This window comes from Amblyomma mixtum, chromosome 2 (assembly GCF_055824585.1).
Source record: "Amblyomma mixtum isolate Tamu chromosome 2, ASM5582458v1, whole genome shotgun sequence".
NCBI classification, from domain to species: domain Eukaryota; kingdom Metazoa; phylum Arthropoda; class Arachnida; order Ixodida; family Ixodidae; genus Amblyomma; species Amblyomma mixtum.
This window is the reverse complement of record NC_143013.1, coordinates 293,400,430-293,424,195: the sequence shown is the minus strand read 5'-3', so window position 1 is coordinate 293,424,195 and position 23,766 is coordinate 293,400,430. Positions and strand designations below refer to the sequence as shown.

Genomic DNA, 23,766 nt, shown 5'->3' with positions numbered 1-23,766 from the left:
TATATATATATATATATATATATACATACATATACATATATACACACACAAAGGTAGTTGCTTGGAAAGTGATCATGAGACAATAAAAAGGTAACTTGCAAAAGGATAGAACAATTTATTGCGACGTTTCGGCTAGTCAACCAGCTTTCTTTAAGGGACGTACATCCCGCGCATAAGGGCACTTTTCAACGTTCGAACAGGGAGGAGAGTTCGGTACAAGCGCGTACATTTGCTGTAATAAATACACAATGCAAAAAAGGACAATAGTGAACAAAAAGAAAACGGAAGATAAAACGTCCACGACAGCCACATTTTTTTTCTTCTGAACAAAGCAGAACGAACTTCCACAAGGAAAAAAAGAAGTGCCTTTAGTAATAGCACACGTTAAGTGGGATGCCCTGCGTAGAGAGCCCAATAGCGAGCAGCATCCTGTCTTTAGCTCCTGACCGTCAGTTTGGGTGCACTTGACTGACCCAGGGATTCAGCGAGCAGTGCCCAGTCTAATTAGTACAACTATTCTAATTCCGTCTACTCTAGTCTATTCTAATCAGCGTAATCTAATACAGCCACAAAATGATTTTGTTTGCTTTGCAACCTCCAAATAGAATACAATAAACTTCGGAGGAACTCTGTCTCGGCGACAGTAAAGAGAATATGAGTGCACTTGCTGTTAGAAGTACAAGAAAAAGCTTCGCATTTAAAAGCAAAACCTGACAGCGTTATCGGGTCCCATTCGTATCGCCTACTAAGCTACCTAATTACTAATTAGCATGCTCATAATAACTCATGTACGCATCCGTACATGTCTCTAACACATTTCACTAAGTCATAAACCACAACACAATCACTAATTCCACCTTTATTCAACTGGAACAAACGAGTTTTCGTTCCCTACAGATTTAAATGTCCTGTAATTCAGTAGGCTTGTCCCCCCTGTTCCCCTTCCTCCGGCATACTTCAAATTTTTGAGATCACTATTGAAGCTCAATTTTCGCCAGTCATTTATCAAAAGTCATTGTCTTAATACCAAAAGTGATGGTAATGATAAATTACGATTTGTAAATGGCTACATGCCTATCATGCTTTCTAAAGTTGAATATAAGATTTTCGCTAGTCATCTCAAAAAGGCTACAACTTGAAATGTGTTTTTCATTTCACCTCATCAAACATGTGGATTGAGGGGACAGTCAGTACAGTCTAATCCTCATGCAACGAGCATGTTGTTGCATTACTGCAGTAACCCTCATGAACAATTAGCAGTGTAGTTCTCCAATTACTTCGCAGACAAATAAGTGATTCACAAGCGTCGCAACTTTACTATTTAGCTTACCGCGTTCCGCGATCCGTTTCTGCAGTGCGCCTCTTTCGTGTGCGGGGCCGTGCCCTACTCGTACTCCTGTGGTTGGTGTCCTCGCTATGCACTCTCCCCGCCCTAGCCGTCTTAATTACCTTAACGAACGAGGGCGCCAGCGTCATGCGACATGAGCGCCACGAACGGCGTGATTGCTGCGCGCGCGGGGCAGACGGCCCTCTACGGCTCGGGAATTCGGCGTGTACGAACTGTTCGGCGCGAGGCTCCGCTCTTCACTGGCGGGGCGAAGCCTCGTGGGGAAGAACGTTCTCCCGCATCTCGCCCCGTCCGGCCGCGGAGTATCAGCGTGGGTGAACATTCGCTCTAAACCTTGCTAGTGAGTCGGACGTCCTCGATTCCTTAGCGTATTTTGTTGCTAGCTGGCGTTATTGTTGTTGTCGCAAAATTGGCTGTGGTTTAGCTCTGGTCAACCCTAGTTGAATTGCGAAAGCAACTGAGCGCGTTGTCTTTTCTTCGCTTCGTTCTTTCGTTGTTGCCTCTCTTTCGCGCTCTCCATAATGACTAGAATCCGCTGAGGCGAAGGGCATATATATATACCCCCCGCGAGGCGACACCTCCTCTCCCTCTACCCCAGCGGAGCACATCAGGTGGAGCGAGCGGCGACGGCAGCAGCGTCGACGGTGGCGGCACCTGTTGAAGCGCGGCTGCGGCGTTGCTAGGCAACGGCGGCTCAAGGTCGTTCGTGGGCCACCGCATACGGCTGGAGTGCGACCACGGGACGAGCCGAGCTGGCTGACGTAGTGATGCTTTTGCAACAATAAATGCCTGTTTGTGTCAGCCAGAGTGTCGTTCCTGTGTTCTCTCAGAGCAAGGCCCGCCGTGGTCGGCGTGCGTTCGGTAGCGTACGCGATAACGGGGTGGGGTCCGGCGGTCTTGAATTATGTCAACCGCGGTTAAACGGGGATTACGTATTCATTCCCCTGTAAAACCCCACACGTAACACCACATGCGTAGCAGGCGCCTTGCTGCAGGAGGCCGCGCTAAACAGTTAAAGAACAAACCAAGCGTGACCCTATGCATTACCCTAAGCGTGAAAGGAAGCTAACATCTACATCTGCGGGGGGGGGGGGGGGGGGGGGGCGAGGACGGGTTTGTGGGGAGTAGCAGAGGGGCGTATGTAGTAGTGTCGTACCTTGGACGCCCGGGTGGGGTGCAGGAGCTCGTCGGGCACGATGACGGGCAGCGAATCGACGGAGAGCGAGTCGCCCGCCCTGGTGCGCACCGTGACCGCACGCGTGTGCAACGGCAGCAGGGGCGCCACGTCCAGCAGGGCATGGTCACCTGCCACGACAAGCAAAGAGGGTGAGGCAGTTGGCAGAACAACACACCGATCTACCACACTACGTGTGCTGAAGCTTCAGCTTTGCGAATAATTTTCGAGCGTATTGGTTTCAATATACTCGGCTGTCAGTTCAGCACATAGACCTCTTGAAAATTATTTTAGACCTGCAGTGCCATCCACTGGATCACATATGAAAAAGAAGGTCGCCTTTTTCAGTGTTCAGCTCACAATGAATGCCCTTGAAAAAATTTACAGGACACCTAATTCCGTTATCTGTTGCATTAGCAGTTCATTACTTTGCCGGAAGTGATGTCATTTCCGGTCTGGGACGTCGCTCCCCTCCAGCAAATAAGTGAACTTAGCTTCCGACGACAGTTTTTTTCCTGATGAGGTTTACAATGGTACCACTTTTAAACGCACAAACGGAGAGTAACGAAGCAGTGCAGCACCTCCTTTAACACTTGATGCGTCACGTCCACTCTTTCTTCGCATTGCCAAGTTTTTACTAGTTGCGCAGCGATGACGTCGTACTGCAGTTCGCTTAGTTACAAAACCAATAAGTCGAATACCATCCCAGGCTCAGTGCATCTCTGGGCAAAAGTTATCCACCTGGACTACAAGACAATAAGCTGCTCAGCGGTTATATTGCTCGGCTGTTGCCCCGAAAGACGCGGGGTCGATACCGGCCGCAGCGGTCGAATTTCGATGGAGGCGAAATTATAGAGGCTCGTGTACTGTGCGATGTCAGTGCACATTAAAGAACCCCACGTGATCGAAATTACCCGGAGACCTCCACTACGGCGTCCTTAATATTCCGAGTCGCTTTGGTACGTTAGACCACATATAACCATAAAACTGTAAGACAATATATCACAGGCAGACATGAAAGAAAGCTCTTTCTAAACTTTAGAGATACCGCCAGCAACTAGCCAGTTTTCAGGGCCGATTAGTTGGCGTTCCAAGAAGACGCAAAGAACAAAGTCGAGCCCGGAAGTATCGAACCCAGATATTTCGAATTATTCGCTATATCGAACACACAGATTGCCCCCTCGGAAATCCTGTTTGAAAATATACGAAAATCGGGTTGTATATCGAACTCTACTTCCCCGGTGATTCGATATATCGAACTGAGTGAGCGCCCCTCCCAGTGGTGCTTCTGCTGATGGCGCTCTTCGATCACTCTTCGCGCACGATGGGTCGGCTGCGTTGCCTCAGGCATCTGCTGGCAGCGCTTGCACTGTGAAACCACGTGACGAAGTGAGCGTGGGGTGTGCTTGAGGATGGCCTTCGGTCTCTGGTACTCGATTTCCACACCACATGATTGTCATGCGGTGAAGCCAACGTAAGTAAACCCTAGCGGCAGTCGTTGCACCTCTACCAGAGGAGTTGCGGAAACGAACTGTACCTTAATTTTAAGGAGATTATTCCGTTTATAGTGTACCGTTAACAGGATTAGATATCTTATTATAGGACACATCATGTCCCATAAAACCGTCCGCTGCGACTTCGATGCGACATAACAAAGCCCAGCTATCGGCGCGCTGCCAGCATGCTGCCAGGAGGCATGTCACTGCCTGGACCGCGTCACTAGCCCAGGCAGAATGTATTTTTACCTCCAGCTTGCAGGTAAGCCTCTCTACTGTTATTTTAATATATCGACCTATTTCGCGGTCCCCTTCGAGTTCGATATATCCGGGTTCGACTGTAACACTGGCACCGGAGGCAGTCGGCGAGGCATAGATGAATCCCATCTGAACTGACACAGTACACAGAGAGGAAGGCCGATGGAACCCTTGACAGCACAAACTTGAACAAGAGGTTAAAGGACAGCTTTAATCCGGTGATCAACGTTTCGACACGAAGACGGCTTCCACTGCGTCAGACGAAGACGTCCTCACATCAAAACGTTCTTTAGCGGGCTGTGGCTTTCCTTCCATCCCCTGTTCAAATTTATCTTGAACTGATACTATGAGTCAAATATCTATAGCAGATGGCGAACTCTTCCGCTCACCGGTGGGTGAGTCTATCTCGGTGACCTTCTTCCCTGCCGCGTAGACGGCGTAGCCTGTGACGGCGGCCCCGTTGGAGGTGCCCAACGCGTTGATGGTGACAGGCAACCAGGTGACCAGCACAGTGCCTTCCTGGGGGCCCGCCTCCACCTGGACGTCCACTGGTGGGTCCGGAATCCCTGCAGCGGCAGTTAGTCCCTTAACAAATGTTGTTCTTCGAAGGACTAATGACAGAGGGTCATGCGGAGCCGTCGAAATCTGGTCCAAGTGATACTTGCTTGAAGAGCAAATCAGTCAAAAAGACGAAGTGCGAGTACAGATTTTCCCTCTGTGGCAGGATATGTGTCCGAGGTATAGGACATGGAAAACATCTAGTGTCACTCCTCAGATCCCAAGGCTTCCTTCTTGACTGCCAAGGATTGGGCGAGAAGTGGTAATTGAACAGCCAGTACGTGTGAAAAATAGAAAGAGTGGTCTATAAATGTACCTATAAGCATGTCGCTTCACAATTCTCTACTTCAAAACAACGCTAAATGAAAATTTCTCAACAGCTCTCACTGAATCTCGAGCTAGACATTGGTAACCGGTCCACGAGTATTTTAGTGCGAAAGCACTAACTACTTCACGAGGCCTAATCGGTTCACCGAGTTTATGCGAAGCTTGACCTTGAGGGTGAGCTTCATCAAACCATAAATAAATTAATGAAACAAATAATGTTGCGACTGGGATTTGAACCCGCGACCGCGCGAACAGATCAGCTTCGCTGGCCACTGCGTAAGAGCACTATCCTATCGCCGCAGCCGATCACGCCTCGTGTTAGACGGCAAAACACTCTCACACTGTGCAACTAATACTACTGTCGAACTAATTACACACACCTGCGCTGTGCATTGCATATCGTTGTCTGCTTCAACTAATACTACTGCCGAATTGATATACACACTTGCGCTGTGCATCGCACATCGTTGTCTGCTTCAACTAATACTACTGTAGAACTAATATACACACACTCGCGCTGCGCATTGTACCTCGTTGTCTTCTTCAACTAATACTATTATCGAACTAATATCGTAGCCAGAAGTGCCGACGACCAAGCAAAGCAAGATGGCGCGGGGAGCACGCGGCGTCCGCCAGCTGCGGCGGTTGCTAGGCAACGGCTCAAGGTCGGTCTCTGTGCCTCCTCGGAGCACCGCCACAGTGAAATCACAAGTTCGTGGCCAATGTAGCTTTCGCTGCAAAACTATGAGCCAACCAGGCAAAATATATGCTGTAGAAGAACTGAGGATTGGGCGAGTTGGGGGCGATCCATCATATTAAAAGCCAGCGCCAACAAACACAGACACAGGACGAGTTCAGTTTGTGTCGTCTCGTCCTCTGTCTGTGTTTGTTAGCGCTTGTTTTTAATATGATGGAAAATACATACTTTCGCACATCAACTCTGTTTAACTACGCTAAAACCCTATCACTTTTTGTTTTTACTGGTTTCCTCTTCAAGCTTGACACAACGTGGCTAGACATCAGAGGACCAACCACTTTCAATCCTTCTGGAGCGCGACACGAAAACGTACATTGTAGCATATACCTTTGGGCAGTGTCCGGAAGTCGACGAACGAGGTGAGCATGCCGGCCAGCTTCCGTGGCTCGGCGCCCTTGGCGTCCCCGCCGGCGAGCGCGACGGCGGCCGACGACATGAGCAGGCGGCCGGGCTTGGCGCGCACCGAGACCCGGTAGGAGGTGTTGGGCGCCAGCCCCGTGACCAGGTGCCGGAAGGTGCCCGGCTTGAGCGACTTCATCTCCACGCTGTTGACGGCCACCACGTGGCTGAAGTTGGAGTTGCTCGGCAGCCAGCTGATGGTCGCCGTCGTCGAGGTGATGTTGGACGCCTTCACGCAGCTCGGCGCCAGAGGAACGTCTGCGCGCCAGGCGTCGTTTCCAGGTGCGTTAAGAGAGAGGGGGAGAAGCAGGACTGATTGTTAAAGTCACTCAATCCACTGCAGAATGGCGCTGTATACAGTTAAGTAGTTAAACGTTTTTGTTTTTAGTTCAATATGCGCGTAAAGTTCGTGCCGGCTAGCGCAGCCCTCATTGCAGTAGAGTGAAAACGAGTGTAACAAAAGCCTATTGAGGAGAAAAGGTTGGAATGGGTTCTTCGAAGGATAACGAACAGTCACGATACAATAAATTTAGGCTTGGCGAGAGCTGCTCGATTGTGACCAGACACGAGACGTTCATGGTTCAAGGCTTGAAGTTCGAGTTAGTTGTGGAAGACAAACTAGGCAACGAACACAGAAATACAATCCCTACACAGCGCCCGCGTATCTCCTTTTACGGTTTTTGCCTCACAGCTTAATAGGGAAGTGTTTTGAGGATGAAGCAACGGTAATACTTATGTAAATGAAAACAAGTTGGCTGATCGAATGAAGTCAATAGTGACCCAAGATGTGGTTGGTCTCTGCGTCCAAGCAACATAGGATGCAGAACTGTGCGTAGAAAAAAAACCCACTGCGGACAGGTGCCGGCTTCTTGCAGGTTTTAAAGCTGGGCGTTAAAATCATTTAAAATGCATCACCAAGTGATTCTCCGCTGTACCACAACTAGCGAGTATAAGCGGCGATGGGCCAAGATAAGCGAGTACTCACTCTTCCCAATGACAATGGTGCATGCGGCATCCCGTGAATGCTGGCCCGAGGTCAGGACAGACCTCACGCTGATCCGGTGCGGCTGTGGCAGCGAACGAGGGAATGCAGGAAGAAAGAAAACTAGAGCGTCAGTGTTGCATGAAGATAAAATAAATCCACACATTGCACAATACAACAAAACTTGCATGCGTGTTATAAACGCCTTTTCTTTCCTCCCCACTAAGAAGAATATAGAAAGTAAAACAACAACACACCTCTGCGCACAGTCGAATAAAGTACAGGGGAGAATGACCACAGACGATACAAACACTGTACCAAGCGACATAGAACTTTTATGGCCCTTTCCATCGGGCACACGCCGATATCAGAAAGAACACCTTATGTTTGAATCGTTGCGAGCAGTTGCAGAGAGAATTCGCTCACAACAGACTACCGAGCAATATGGCGACGCCCAGGGATTGCTTCTTGGAAAGGCATATAGTAGCAAGGAAACAATTTCCCCGGAACAGTGAACCACTCTTTATTCCTGACGAACGAACGATATCAAAGGTACAAAAATATAACACATTGCCATTTCATTGATAACGCCAACATCAGCTCTCCCATGGCGGCTGCAAGCAGCCTACTGGTCAGACGCACTTCCAACATGCCTACCGACAAGGATTCACGGTGTGGAAACGCCGACACGTCCGCTGCACTGATCAGTCCGGAGCTACACGCTGTATATGCTCAAGGGTTACAACAGACCAAGAACGCCATCTATTCTGTTAGGACCACGTAGCCTTGTTTAGGGACCTCCGAGCGTTATTCCCCTCTCTTCCGAGGAGACCGAATACTTGCGTGCCTACAACGTACGCCGTGTTCGTTATAGCACATACATGTATGTGCGCGCATATACGTGTATATAGGCGCCGGGGCACATCAGATGAGGTAGAGCGGCCCGATTCCGCCTCGCTGCGGCCCACCGTCGCTGCTTCCTTTCGCTCGTCGATTCAGAGAGGCAAGAAAGCAGGCAGGCGTGATCTCGTGGGAGCCAAGCAGCCGCCCGTATACTCCTTGCGTGTAGACCGGCCTCCTTCATCGATCACAAGCCGCCTCCATCCAATTCGGCACCGCCGCACCTCTTGACGCGGCCGCGTAGGCACCGGCAAGAATCATTCGTGCCTCTCACGCTCGCCAAACTGAGACCCTCACTTTTTTCTTTGTTCGTCTCTCTATCTTGAGGCATGCTAGTGGCCAGTGCAGGATCAGCGGTTCTTGTATGCCGTCTCCGATGTTTCCTTTTGATCTGCGTTGCACGAACTGCCTTCGTCAGAGAAATCATGTCGAAGTGCTTCACTGAATCAAGCTTGCTCAATATACGGACGAGTGCAGCGCCGGAACTAAGCTTATCAAAAGCACTATGACGTCCGCCTCTGGCCATGCTCTGCTAAGGCAGGAAATGTACGAAAGTAGACGTGACGTATACGTATAAACTCATGACCCGCAAAACAAGGCAGACAAAGGGTTCCTTCAGATTAGAAATAAATGGTAGAGGTCTTTGACGTCCAAACGAGCACACATGATCCCTGCAAAGCATACAGAAAGTGCACTCCTTAATATGTATGTATCAAATAGCCTGACAAGTCCTAAGGACACTGATTTCTTCGTTTTTCAATGAAAGTTCCGTTCAGCTGCAAGTTATGCAAAGATGGGTAGCGCAAAAGGGACAATCACATGAAAGAAGACGGGACAAGCGCAAAAGCAAAGACGGGATGGCGCTTGTCCTGTCTTCTTTCATGTGATCGTCCCTTTTGCGCTACCCATCTTTACGCTACAATGAACCAACTTGCTTAACAATTCATCTTGCTAGTTCTGATTCTGTGTAGAGAGGCGGGACTTGACAAGCAAGGCCGGTCTATTAGAACTTGCTCTCACGCCATTTCCGCGCTCCGTTTTCAAGGCTTAATCTGGGGCTTGTTCCACTCGGCACAGAGCGGACACTGCCGAAACGCCCTTTGCTGCAGCGCGTCATGCTTCTCTATAGTTAGCCGGAGTCTTCTCACCTTCAAGAGCTTTTTACGCAGCGAACGCTTTTAAGATAGACCTGTTTATTATTGAGAAATAAAAATGCAACGGCTTGATGCTAACGAAACTTGAATTACTTTTAGTGTCTTCTCAGACAGTTCGCTGTTTATAATTCAGATTTTTATAACGGATAACTTTATGCTGATTTAGGCGTAATCTTATTCTGATAATAATTTTACACTGAAAGAAGCAGAAAATCCCGCTCAAGATTTTTGAACTTTACGCAGATATGCAAAAGCTTCCGTCACGCAATGTTGCCTGAAATGCAGACGTAATGAAGCTCTGAATTTCAAGAATAAAATTCTGGCCGTCACACTTGTCACATTGTTCACGCTCTTTACTTGCGCAATCTGAAATGAACTGCCGCCCACAAAAACGTCTCTGTAAGGATCCCCGAAAGTCTCAAGTATTGTTCATTCGACGGAACATTCGTAATTAGTGCTCACGGACACATTTCTGCTATTGAAAGCCGGTAGTAATAGAAGAACCGGTATTCGGCACACACCAGGATGTACTACAGAAAACAAACACGTGAGCATAACACACGAAAAATGGCGACTCATTAAATGAAATCAGAGTTAACGCTGCAGCTTATACGGCAGTAAATACGGCACGCCTTCGTCCGTAAGAGATCGCACGCGCTTCTGCGCGTAAGCGGCTCCTTTGTAGCTGTAGGCAATAGATTTGCCAAGTAGTGTTGTGCTCCTACGCGGGGTATTGTTTACCTTTCTGGCCACGAGAGGCTCCTCTAGCACTTAGGAGATTAATTTTCCCTCCACCTAGACCGAAGAGAACACCAGCCTTTTTCAGCGGCTGCAGTGACCTTAGATCTTCGTTTCAGTAGAAGGTAAGGCACGGAAACAAAGGAAAAAAAAAAAACCTGTTTCTTCCTGCACGCTGGTGAAAGTGCAGGAAGAAAGGAGATTGACCTGCTCCCGCAAGTGCAAACATCCGCCTTTCATTATTTATCCAAGCTAGGGTTGCACCCGCGGGGTCCATGTGGGGCTTGGAGAGAGGTACCTCATTGGATGGAGTCCCGATACAGCTATGGCGATTGCTTCTTCGCCCGAAGGAAGGGTAAAACTTATGGCAGCCTTTTTTCACTCCACCTGTGCTTTATATTTCAATTGAACACCTTTTTATATTCTGTCCTGTATCGCGCAAACGCTGACCCGTGGAATAAAACGGAAAGAAAAAGTAGCTGTGGCCCAACTCACCTGAGCCAAGATATGGAGAGCAAAAGCTCTGTTAAGCATGCTTAGACACGCTTAGTCTTGGTTCACCTTTATTTTTTCAAGACTTCAGAGAGAGAAAATTGTTTCAGCGAGAGCAAATCAGGTGATGTATCACTTGCCACAAGTGCAAGAGCGAGCGTCCAGAGCGGCGGACGTGACTGCCAAGCGCAAGAGCGAATCACGTGACACATCGCATGCCACAACTGGCGAGGAGGACTGGCCGAGCAGCAGCCAGCGCAGCGGTGGACGTGTCTGCCAAGCGCACAGCTGTGGCGACGAAGAAGAAGAAGATCGAGGCACTTGCCACACGCGATTTCGCTCATGCGGCGCGCCTCCATTTAGAGGTCAAATCTAAGAGCCAGATGACCTTCAGGAACAGCATGGAAGGAGTAGAGCTTTTCGCTGTAAATGTTTTCCGACGTCGAGAAGACCAAGGCCGCAAGCATCTGACGCTGATGAAAAGGATCGGCTAGGTTTCTGGTAAACGCGTGAGCTCTACTGATATAGCAATAATAGAGTAATACTCTACTATTGGAGTAACAGAGCTCTAAGGATATAGTAACAGAGTTAGAAAAGATGGCTGACAATTGCGCCATCTTGTGACGCGCCAATCGTAAGCACTTACGCGACACGCTCAAGCAGCGTTTCAAGAACTATAAGCAAACCGGAGGACCATTTCGCGCGTCAGTAGAAAGCACTACAAGGTTGTAGCGCCAACTTTCATGCAGCTTCGATATCCGATCATGCGCGAAAGGTCGCACGTGCGTTGGGAATCCCCTTTACGTTAGAACTGGAGAAGGAAATGGCTCATAACGCGTAGCCGCTTCCTCCCTTCGGCCTCTTCAAATGGAAGCACCAGTGCCGACAGAATGTGCCGAAAAGACTCACGTCGATACGGGCGCGCGACGCGACCGGTGTTAAACGCGAGCAGGAAGCACTGAACCGCGCACGTGTCACGTACCTCCCCTCGTGGAGTGGACGCGGATAATGAGGCCCGTCTCATTACGAGTGCAATCGACCTTTGCCAAAAGGGGGACTGGGGGACTTCGTGTCGCTCTGTACCGAAGCCGACACGAGCCAGCAACTTCACACGAATCCCTTTTGGTTAGTTTTAACGCGAGAGGGTTAGAGGCCTCGCTGTCAAGAGAACCCGGTGTCGGCGGTGTCGACGTAGGTGTTGTGAGCAAAAAATGACGATCACGGCTCTGGCAGGTCGTCCCCGGAGAGCAACTTTGGAGGCAGGTGGGCAACCTAGGTCACGTGACTTGCGGCCTTATCACATACAGCCCACCGGATAGTGAGCAAACTGGGCACCGTGACAAGTGACACTTAAATTAATTATTCGTCACTCGGGAAGAGAAACCTGGGCCGCACAAGGCCCATCGCCGGGAGCACCTGCCATCGCAGGACAGTGGCGCATCGCTTAACCGATGCACCACAGCGCCAGGAGGGGAGGACTGAATGTCTATCAATCTATGACTGTAAATTAGATAATATATAGAGATTAACCCATTACGCTATCGCGTCATACCCTTAGGGCGGAGCTTAAGTGTCCCCTCCAATCTTTCTTTTTTGTTGCCTGTTGTATGTTACATTTCCTGGTCGGTATTTTCGCAGCGCCTTCAAATTCCCCACACTTCGATAACCTCCTTCCCATACTATTCATCTCCATCGCCACTGGCAATGCTGCCCTGTGCTGGTCTTTTGATTGTACAACCGCGCTTTCTTTCGGCCTAACTTTTCAATTTTCTGAAAAAAAAAAAACAACAACAAGAGGAGTAATTTTCGTTTCACGGCGAGAGCTGCTTACGGGACACATTCCACCTCTGCCGGCCACGAGTAGCTTTTCTCTGCGATCACGTGACCACCCCGTACATGAAGCGTGTGCTTTGGGCTGCGTGCAACTTTCGTCGTCATCGGGTAGGACTCGCGATCGTAAGGCACCGCCAAACGCTCCGAAACACCTCTAGGACGCTCTGCGCGCGCCTGTGTAGGCGTTGCACAATTAAAACGAAAGGCGCCGCAGGAGCCATGCAATGGGTAGACAGATGGACCGTACACTGAAGGTATGGACTGATGAGAGGGTGAAAGCCGCGGAGTTTAAAAGAGCAAAACACTGAGGCAGCGTATGAGTATAAAGCATTAGCAATATGGAAAGAATATGCGTCATTAGATATATCCGCTATATCCGGTGCAAATTTTTCGTTACATACGGATATCTACTTTTTTGATGCCAACGTATACAACACAACAAGACAAATCGTTTGAGACCACTTCGAATGTCCTACGTCAATAGTTTGGCCTTAATGAATGTTTGAAGTTTCAAGAACTCATTGTTTGGGGAACCGAAGGTCGTCGGTGCGAATCCCTATGATATGCTACGCTTTGATTCGACTAGTAAACTTATGCTCCGTAACGCGCTGAATCGTTTGATACCCCTGCGAACATTCTACGTCAACTAGGTCGTCCACAATCTGTGTACCAATGGTGGTACCACTCACTGGCCCCACTTGGATATGACCTTGAGTAACACGACCGAGTATAATGCGAGCGAGTATAACGCTCTAAAACAAAAACAGACAACACGTACGCTTCATCTCACTGAATTTCGTGACTTGCGCAGCACTCCGTAAGCGTAGTCGTTTTATCTTTTTCTGTAAGCTGCTAGGAGCAAATTTTAAATGAAGCAGATTAAATGGAGCAGATTTTCTCATCATGTAGAGGGGCGGACAAAGGAATCAATTTTTTTTTTTGGGGGGAGGGGGGGGGGGGGGGGCGTCATGTTCAGGCACACACAGAGGGAATGTTTGCGCGAAACCATGTCTCACACTTTGTTCGTACGGCTTTAGAGGTTATAGCTCGCTCCTGCAAATGGCGAACCAATCTCACCAAGCGCCTCGCACAAAAGAACTGCTCATGACTATAGCTCCAGCCCGTCTCTTCGGCCATTCAAGCAGCCCCAGCGAACGGCATCAAAAGCGCCGGCCAACACCAGACCATCATAACTGGCGAACAGTATTTATCACACGGTCTCTGAATCACAGACTTCAGTGCCAGCAGATTGTGAGGCGGAGTATAGTATCATGCCGAGGCTACGGGATCGTAATCTTAAAACGGAGGGCATCAGCATGTAAGCAACTTGTGAGACAAGTCGCCATAACCAGTCACTTACAGCCTACTACCGTCTTCATCCGCATGCACTTCATATAGCGAGCTTTAGCACCGCCGTAGTTTGGTAAACACGGTAACTACGGTAACTGCTACCGCGCTACAAATGTGCCTAGGCAAACCTGGCAACGGCAACGTGTTACCGCATTTTCCATACGGCTAAAGGATACGCTAAAACAAAAACTATATTTATTTGCTGTCCGCCGCGGTGGCTAAGTGGTTACGGCGCAAGGCTGCTGGCCCGAAAGACGCGGGTTCGATCCCGGCCACGGCGCCCTTCACTACGGCGTCCCTCATAGCCTGAGTCGCTTTGGGACGTTAAACTCCAATGAACCAATAAACCAACCATATTTATTTGCTATTTACTCGCTCTTTAGAAATAAAGAGGCCCTTGCTTTCCTGGCGATTCTAGTCATACGTCTTCACTTTGAAAGCAAAGAAAAAACACCAAGGCAGACGCGGGAGTGAGGAGCAAGGAATAATGTAAAAATTGGAGGGTACTCTTCAGCTCCACCTTAAGGATATGACGCGATAACGTTAATGGGTTAATGCACACATATGCGGAATTCGTCATTTTCTTCTTTACACTCATATATCCCTGGGAGTCCTCATACCACTCCTTGAGCAATGGAGCAGCGGTTAAGGGACGCGCCACTGCCCAGCGAAGGCAGGTGCTGCCACCGGCGGGGCTTGTGCGAACCAGGTTGCTCTTTCCGAGCAACCTCTCTCGATAAATCATTAATTTAACTGCCACCTGCCAGGCTGATTAGTTTGCTCACAATCCGGTGGGCAGTTTGTGATGACGCCACAAGGTCACGTGACCTAGACAGCCTGCCTAAGTTGCTTCTCCGAAGGTGGCCTCCTGGGCCGCCCTACGCCACCCTACTTATCCCTCAAAACGCCGAGGACGACGCTAACGACGCTGACGACGCCGGATTTCCAGCACGACGGAAGACTTAACGCTATTGCGTTAAAATTACAGAGGAGCTCATCCTCATGGGTCGCAAACTTTCGCTATCCACAAAAGGAAGCACGGGGACACACCCAAGACAGTCACCCGCGGTTCTGTGAGGTGTTTCACTTAGCTGCCATACTGGGTTCGAGTCAGACCGTGGCAACCCACTGACCTGTGCCGCGTCGACGCCCTCCAGGAGTGCCCTGGTTCGGTGCCCGGACCGGACGGTGGCCTTGAGCACGCCGTCCACGTACACGTGGTAAGCCTCCAGGGAGCCCAGCACCACGTCGGGGGGAAGCCAGCCGATGAGCACGCTCTTGTTCAGCTGACGCTCCAGCACCAGCCGCTGCGGAGGGGGCACGGGAAAGCCCGCCGCCCCGGCGCCGCCTGCGACACACAACTCGGTGTAGTTGACACTGAATGAATGAATTCTGTGTAAGCAGGCGGTTTTTGTAAGAACTTCAAAATAGCTGTCGATCACTGTATACAAACCAAAAGTTTAAACATCTCTTACGTTGAATATACGTTTGAAAGAGAACAACACAGGCTCAGAGCGCAAGCCGTACATATCAGCCAGACTTGAGCACGATGCGATTTCGTTTTTTTTTTTCCATTCAAGAAACGACTGTTTGAAATGATTCCGTGCGCTGCTAACTGGTCCCACAGCAAGTGCTTCCTTGTACGAGCGTGTTAGGTTGGCGAATATGCTCGTCCGTCTTTAGCCAAAGAGACACTGTGCAAATTTGATGTCCTGTTACATGCATTTTCAGGCATGTCTATGAACCCAATAGTCGTGGGACCAAATGTAATTAAGTGGAGCAAATGACATCAAAACCTTTCGTTAGTTGGAGCAATCTTTCTGAATAAAGATAATCAATCGCGCAAGCGCCGCGAAGCAGCTCACTAACGCGTGAATGTCAGGGAAGACTTGAGATGTCATTGCAGCCGCTATCACGGCGGCTTGCGGCCAGCGCAGAACGTCACCACTCTTTCTTATATTGTGTCACATAATCCCACGCTAGGGCCCAGGGTTTTGCGGGCGTCAAATCGGTGTGCACTTGAAAACGTAGGAAGCTTCACGACTTTTTCGGGATAATAACTTGACTTTTCGCGTTCTCCTTCGTAATATAAGACGATTGCGTACAGCCACCTATACAGTCCAAACTTACTAATTTATTGAAACACGCAACAAGATTAACATTGCAACACTCCCCTAATGAAAATTTCCTTACGACGTGTCCCATAATTCCATACGTTTCCATATGAATTGTATGGAGTCAGTATGGAGCATATGGAGTAGGGTGGACTATATGGAAAGCACGTATGGAATCATGCGGATGCAATATGACGTCGCGCAATCCTTATGGAACTCGGATGTAAATGATGTGGAATGCTTATGGACTCCGTACAGACAAGATATAGACCCTCATATATTTTTCCTTTATCTTATAGAGTCCATATTCCCATAACTCCATACGAGCAGCTCATATGGAACGTTTCGGTGGTGTCTCTACATGGAGATGAGTTAGTTACATTGAGGAGACGGCCCAACTTGCAAACAACATTGAAACGCAAAATTTTCCAACTTAATGTCAATCCACGGTTAAAGGGCAACGTACCACTTTTCAAATTCCGCGATATTCAAGGCTTCAAATTTATATTGCCAATAGGTAAAACATGTAAAAGTAGGCAAAAGATTTTTTTCCGCTAGCTTTTTAAATGGTGAGGTAATTGCCGATTAAAGCTTATGCTTCTCCTCACAGTGTCGAAAAAGTACCGAGAGGCTCGGTGATGACGTCACGGACGGGGAGATTTTAAATTTCCTCTGCCTTCGCGCAAACCCTGGTGCGCGTCATGGGATGCCGCCAAACAACGCTCCGCGGGCTTTGCCTTCGATGAGATTTTTTCTTTCTTTCAAAGCAAGCGCCTCTGCGTTGAAGATGTACTGGCACCGTAGATGACGTCATCAGGTGCCGCCCACTCAGCGCTGTGCGTTGCGGAGAAGCTTGAAAGCGCCATGGTTTCAATTCGCGTTTACGTAGTCATTTCGAATGCTAGCTTAAACAGACTTATCTTGCTATATCTCCAAGTCTGACACAGTCGACCCCTTTAAGATCGTCGAATTCTAAAAAATCTGCAGTTTTTCTTTAAAGAGTAGGGGAAAAGAGGGGGACGGGGGGGGGGGGGGGGGAGGAAGCTTTCTAAAACCGACACTTGCCAGTGCCGTCGTTTTCTCGTTCGGTCTCGGAAAGGGCGTCTTCGTCCACCTCTTCGATATCTTCCAAGTCGATGTAATCATTCATCCGATGGAAGTCCTCTGCACGCAAGAGCACACACATTTCTGCTCTAACGCCCCACTCTAAACGTTCTACTCAAACTGCCACGCCAGTGGTCCTGTTAAAGGATTCTAAAAATTCTTTATTAGCACAAATGGTTCACTTATAGCTAACGTAGGCTTTGAATGTGAACAGCGCGGTTATCACTAGCGAGAAACAATAGTAAGAAAAAATAACAAAAAAGAGTAGACAAATAAATGTTTTATTTACAATGGCGACAGCAGACGTGTGTACGTCCGCGCGATATAAGGCCTAGCATACGAGGGGGTACCCAAAAGAAACCGGACTTATTTTTGTTTGAACTTATTTGTTCACATTTTAAGCACAGACCTTCAATCTCCTTCAAAGTATTCCCCACTTGCAATGATACGCTTGTCGAATCTTTCATTCCATTTTTCAAAACATTGTTTAAATTCATCTTTTGTGATGCTTGACAGTGCCTCCGTCGTTTTTTTCTTCACCTCAGCAACATCAGCGAAACGCTTTCCATTCACCTATTTTTTCATTCTAGGAAACAAAGAAAGTAGCACGGGGCAAGATCGGGAGAGTATGAGGGTTGAGGAATAGGGGTCATGCCATTTTTGGTCCAAAATTGTCGTAGAGACAGGGCTGTGTGAGCAGGGGCATTGCCATGATGGAAAAAGCAGTCACTCGACCGCCACAAATCTGGCCGCTTCCACCGCACACTGTTGCCCAATCTTTTCAAAACATCCAAGTAGAAAGCCTGGCTAACTGTCTGACCCTGCGGAACAAATTCTCAATGGGCGACTCCTCTCACGTCGAAAAAACAAATCAGCATTGTTTTGAGGTTTGGTTTCACCTGACGAGCTTTCTTGAGGCGAGGTGAATTTGAAGTTTTCCATTGCCATGATTGTTGCTTTGATTCAGGAACACTTGAGTTGTCCCCATAGCATCGTCCTTATACGTCTTTCTTAATATTTCAAGAGTTTCCATTTTTTTCGAGCAAAAATCAGAATTTCACCGGCGCATGCTGTTCACGAAAATCAGCCATTGCAAAAACGACGTTCACACAAAACAGTCGTCACTCTAAAACTCTTCCTAAACTAGTCTGACCTCCTTCAACGACGGCACTCGGCTTACTGACTCTGGAATGTTCGTTCTATGCGCTCCTAGTGGCAAAACGCGGTACCACAGAAGCTTTGCCGACCAAAAAATTTAGTCCGGTTTCTTTTGGGTACCCCCTCGTATGTCGAGTTAAGGCGATCTGGTAAACCGGCGCTTATACACCGGTGCTGAAACATTCAGTCAGGCTTGAAGAAGACGGAGTTGCTCTACTCTACCTAGCACGAGATGGCAGTGATTCGAGCAACATGTGAACCGGAATCCCAACCGAACTTTCTCTGCTTGTCAAGTTTTTGCTGCTTTAACAGTAAAAACTTTCCACGATGTCTCTTCAGGAGGTTCTGTGACTATCCTTTGCCGCAGACTACGTAGTGTCGACTCTTTCATCGTCCTCTTTGATCACTAGAAGGTCAGTTTTGGAGGATATTTAGAGTAAAAGATTATTTTCTGATCGTCCAATTTTTAAGCGTACCAGTTATTTTGCACGCGTTCTTAATGCATTTACGATTCGTTGACTATTATTGCGACCGCAATGGCTATAGGGAGAAGAAGCCAGTGGTCGTGTCCGCAACGTACCTGGGGGCAGCCTGTGCTGCTCGTCCGATCCCGCCAGGTTGTCCAAGTCTGGCGCGTAGCTGACGCTAGCGCTGCTGTCGTCCGAGTCGCGGTTCCCATACAGAATGGACGTCTGGAACTCAAGCAGGTCCTCGCCTGCAACGGCACGTGCAACACACGCAAGTCTCACCGAGTATCCGCATTACATTAATTGCTTTCGCAAGACGCCTACTTTCGGACAAAGCCACCAACCCACTGTATCGCAGGAGTAGTATCGATAGTGTAAACCACGAATACTTGCGGTACATTATGCCTTGAGTGCGCTTGCAACGGGTCGCCCTTACAAAAAAAGTTTCAGACAGTCTATAGAGTGTCTATAGACTTCTGTCGATAAATTCTATAGACTGTCTATAGACAAATCCTAGAGAACAGTCTATAGGCAATACAAATGCCATAGACAGCCTATAGACAATCTATAGATTTATGGCCTACACTTTTAGTAGAATTTTGCCTACAGACAGTCTGTAGACTTTGAATAGAAAAAAAGCAATATCTATAGGAAGTCAATAGAGTCAATAAGATGTTTATAGACTGTCTATAGACCACTTTTATAAGGGCGGGTTTTCTCAAGCGCTGACCTCCTGCACCAAGGACAGGACGCTTTGTAAGTCCACTTCCAGCTTTAAGCACCCATGCTCGACCCGTCATGGCAAGTGCGAGCACAAAAAAATGAACTGACTTGACCTAACCAACCAAGCAAGGACAAGGAGATAGATGTTCAAGAGACTGGACGATCATGAAGTTCTCACAAGCAACGTTTTTTTTTTAAACTACTGTTCGAGTATCAATTCATGTAGAGAGCGTTTTCAGAAAATTGGGCACCGTATAATCGGCGGTTTCCACGAATCGATTTACAGAACGAAAATCATTTTATTAAACATCTGTTAAATCGCCTTTCACAGTAATTCAGCCATCCAGGTTCGGATGTCCTGGCCTGTGCTCATGTCTTTCCGCGGAGAAAAAAAAAACTGTCGTTCTATCTGCCGTTAGATGTAGAATATAGAAATACGATGCGTCGATCACAAACACTGTCAACGACATTTCCAAGGAGTTAGAAGCAAAGAATTTCGGTTGTAGCTCTCGCGTCATCTGCGACGAACATTCTCCGTTTTATCTGAGCGCCCTCGAAGGAATGACAACCAGCTGCTCTTGCTAGCGATGCCCTGGTTCCGGGCAGTGCCCAAGAACTGCACTTCAACTCGAAGAACAGCTCCTTACCACCGACGAGGCTTGGTGGTGTCGCAAGATTGTCATGTTCCCCACCTTCGAGCGCTAGTACGAAATCCGGATCAGAAAGTAAATATCTGAATGAAATAAAGGCTTAATCCGTTGGTAAGTTTAAAAGCACACCTAACATTAATATCTAAATGCGGAACATAAGCTTACCCGTGAGCTTTTCGACAAAGTTGGAAGGCACCAATCCTTTGCGGCCGTCGAGGAGCTCTCCGTTGAAAAAACCATCCTGAAAAAAAAAAAAAAGTCAGCATTAATTATAACGCGAGGCGTTAGAACAGCCATGTACTTAACGGCTAAGACGACTGCAAAAGTCTACCGAAATCATATTCCGACACTACATGGATTCAGTCTTGCTAAGGCAGTGCAACAATGACGGATTCAAGCAATGACATTTCGAATGAAACTCAGGACACCTTATTTAAGGGGAACAGCAAAAACATAGTGCTGCAGCGTCGTACCTCGGACGACAGGCGCGGCTTCAAAAGAAGCTTGGTTTATGGGGGTTTAACATCCCAAAGCGACTGAGGCTATGAAGGACACCGTAGTGAAGGGCCCCGGAGATTTTGACCTCCTGGGCCTCTTTAGCGTGCACTGACATCGCACAGTACACGGGCCTATATTATTTCGTCTTCATAGAAATTTGGGCGCCGCGGCCGGGATCGAACCCACGTCTTTCGGGCCAACAGCCAAGCGCCATAACTACTGGTTACCGCGGCGGCTACAAAAAAAAGTATATGGTCAGATGTTTAGGGGAATCCCCCAAGGTGGATTCTTTAATAAAAAGACTTCCTTGTGGACTCCTTTATTAAAAAGAAGTATACGTGTGCGCCTTAATCGGAGCCGCCTTGGACAGCTGGAGCCGTAACGAGGGATTGCAATCTCCAGAAACGCTTGTGCGGGTTCGTGAACACTCAGGGCAAAAAAAAAAAAAAAATCATTGCGAAATGGCAGTGACGCAGGTGACAAAGACGCGGTATTGCCGTTGATATTGCCCACCGTCCCGCACCGACGTCACTGACCTTTTGAGACAATCTCCCCCGCGTTTATGGAAAATGTTCAAAGCCAATTAAGGCGGGATTGTTCAGCGAACGCTTCTACCCCCAACCTATCCACAACAGTTCTCGACGACTCGCCTCGTCCATCTCGCCGAAGATGAGGATGTAGTCCCCGGCGGCGAGGAACAGTTCGGCCTCCGGGTGCTCGTTGGGCGACTGCTTGAGCGGGTCGTAGCTGTATCGGGCCACGTAGACGCGGCAGCGGCCCCGGCCGGGCAGGTCGAGGAACTCCACGGAGTCCACGCCCAGGGGGTCCTCCTCGGCCTGCTGCTGCTGCTGGGCCGAGAGCTGCGGCGTGGCCGACTGCTGCTGCTGGTTGTGCTGCTGGCTCGAGGCCACGGCCAGCGCTGGGGGGAGAAAAAAGGCAAGGGAAGGCTCTATTCTACCGCCCAGCATAGTCTTCCCGCTCCCAACGGATTAGAGGAAATGTTCAGAAGAGGCGATCACACCCAAATGGCCAGTTGTCTCACAGCAGGAGGACTTGGCAGAGGGCTGTACCACGTGTAAGGCATCTCGCGTGCTTTCTAAAGGAGACAAACTTTTGAGCCGGGAAAGCTACGAGGCTTAGAGAACGCTGTTTGCAAAAAATATACCCAGACGGGAGTAATTCGCTTGTCCGCTAGCGCGGGCCCATATGAAGCTTTTATTTACTCCATCTGTAAAGAACACCTTACTTACTTCCCCCCTCACGGAAGGTATTTATAAGAGAGTAAAATGGATACTACGAACAGAAATGGAACACAAACATGGCGCCGCGTTTCTAGGCCCTCATTCTAGTCTGCTATTCTATTCATTATTTCTATGGGACGCATGCAGGTTTCGTTTGTTTCCTCCCTTCCTCTCTCCGTCCGTCCGTCCCTCCCTCCATCATTTATTCGTCACCGAGCTGCTTATACAGTCACTACTTCATTCGCTTCACTCACTCACTAACTGTCATTCACTCACTCACTCACTCACTCACTCACTCACTCACTCACTCACTCACACTCACTCACTCACTCACTCACTCACTCACTCGCACACACTCACTCACTCACTCTCACTCGCACACACACACACACACACACACACACACACACACACACACACACACACACACACACACACACACACACACACACACACACCCACACACACACACACTCTCTCTCTCTCGCTCACACGCTCGCTCACTCACTCACTCTCACTCACTCACTCTCACTCACTCACACTCACTCACTCACTCACACTCACTCACTCATCTACTCTCCTCTCAGTCACTGAATCATGCGAGCGCCGAGAGGGCAGCGATCCCACCTTGTGCCGTCTGCGCGTCGATGTGAAGCCGTGGCGTAGGTGTGACGGGCGGCTGCTGTTGATGATGCTGATGCTGCTGCTGCTGCAGCAGGTGCTGCAACTGTAGCTGCTGCTGGTGCAGCTGCTGCTGCTGGTGGTGCAGGGCCGTGGAGACGGCCGCCGAGTGTACGATGCCGTTGGGCGGCAGCGACGGAAGCGTCAAGCTGTTGCTGGCGTTGCGCTGCGCAAGGCTGCTCCGCGAAGCGGCCACGGGCGCCAGCGAGGAGGTGGTCGCGGATCCTCCGCCGCTCAGGCTCAGGGTGCTGCTCAGGGACGTGGTCAGCGCCGCCGACGAGGACGGGCCGCACAGCCGAGCCGGGAGTAGGCCGCACGACGAGCCTGCGTGCCGGCGAAGCGCCGATGCAGAAGCGTCCTTTATTTATGCACAACACCCACCTGTCAGAGCTTCGTCTCCACACAGCGCCTACACATTTTCTAAAGAATACCCAATGGCTCAGTGATTGCCGTATTGGCCTAGTTACCCCGCGGTTTCCTGCAGAAAGCGGTATCCATCACCACACAACTGCCTTAGCAAAGAAGACTCTGTCGCGTGGAGGCAGCTACAAACGGGCTCGTACCCGAACCTACACGTACTCAACAAAATGTATCCCACACAATACAGTGACAAATGCCCTTGGTGCCAAGAACCACCCACGCTGTACCACAAAACGGGGCATGCCAGAGGATAAGCGTGGTACCAGTTATAACAAACCCGAGTTCGGAGCAATGGGAGGGAGTGCTCTCCAGCGATCGCCGAGTCGACCAAGAAGGTCTAATCCGGCGAGCACAACTGGCAGCGCTTCCAGCGGAGCCCTGGACTAAGGGCAGCCGACCTTTGTGCAAGCAGATGGACGAAGCCATCTGACAGCCGCAGAAGAAAAGCAAATCTAGAGCTTAATAAAGTTGTTCACTCACTCACACTCGCGTCGTCGGTGCCGCCGTCCGTCTGTTTACTCCATTCCGCCGTAACAGAATTGACTACTCTACCGGGTGTAAAACTGTTACAATTGATTTTAAACGTAGCGCATTCTTCTGCATATCATTGTTGGCAGTGGTGTGCACTAGAATACAGCTAAATGTGTTAACTGGCAGGATGGCTAACTAATAATAATGGGTTGACTTTTTAACAAGTACATTTAGGCTCCTCATATACTAAGAGCTCTGAAGGCCACCGTAAGTAATATCCATAAGTGTTTTCAGACTTTAAGAGGGACGACGAGGGGGACTCACCGGGCGCGACACGTGCTATCGGGACTCAATTCAATCCACGTGGAGTGGGGACTTTAGAAATAGCACGTGGCGCAAAACGAACGAAGAGGGAAGAACGTGGGGTGAATCGAGTGACACGTGTCCTCAAGTCGCGGGAAATCACAATCGAC

The 23,766-nt window shown here is 49.0% G+C and overlaps 1 protein-coding gene across 7 annotated transcripts in view; it reads right to left on the bottom strand.

Moving 5' to 3' along the window:
• Positions 1-23,766, bottom strand: part of Rbp (RIMS binding protein) — a 388,544-nt gene that overhangs the window by 26,983 nt on the left and 337,795 nt on the right. For all 7 annotated transcript variants that reach the window (XM_089574466.1, XM_089574471.1, XM_089574467.1 and 4 more), the window contains 10 exons: positions 22,349-22,726; positions 21,131-21,399; positions 20,148-20,223; positions 18,723-18,857; positions 16,946-17,044; positions 14,900-15,114; positions 7,303-7,384; positions 6,246-6,575; positions 4,666-4,842; positions 2,505-2,653 (listed from right to left, as the gene is read on the bottom strand). In XM_089574466.1, the coding sequence (XP_089430592.1) occupies positions 2,505-2,653; positions 4,666-4,842; positions 6,246-6,575; positions 7,303-7,384; positions 14,900-15,114; positions 16,946-17,044; positions 18,723-18,857; positions 20,148-20,223; positions 21,131-21,399; positions 22,349-22,726 (1,910 nt within the window). The remainder of the gene's footprint in view (positions 1-2,504; positions 2,654-4,665; positions 4,843-6,245; positions 6,576-7,302; positions 7,385-14,899; positions 15,115-16,945; positions 17,045-18,722; positions 18,858-20,147; positions 20,224-21,130; positions 21,400-22,348; positions 22,727-23,766) is intronic.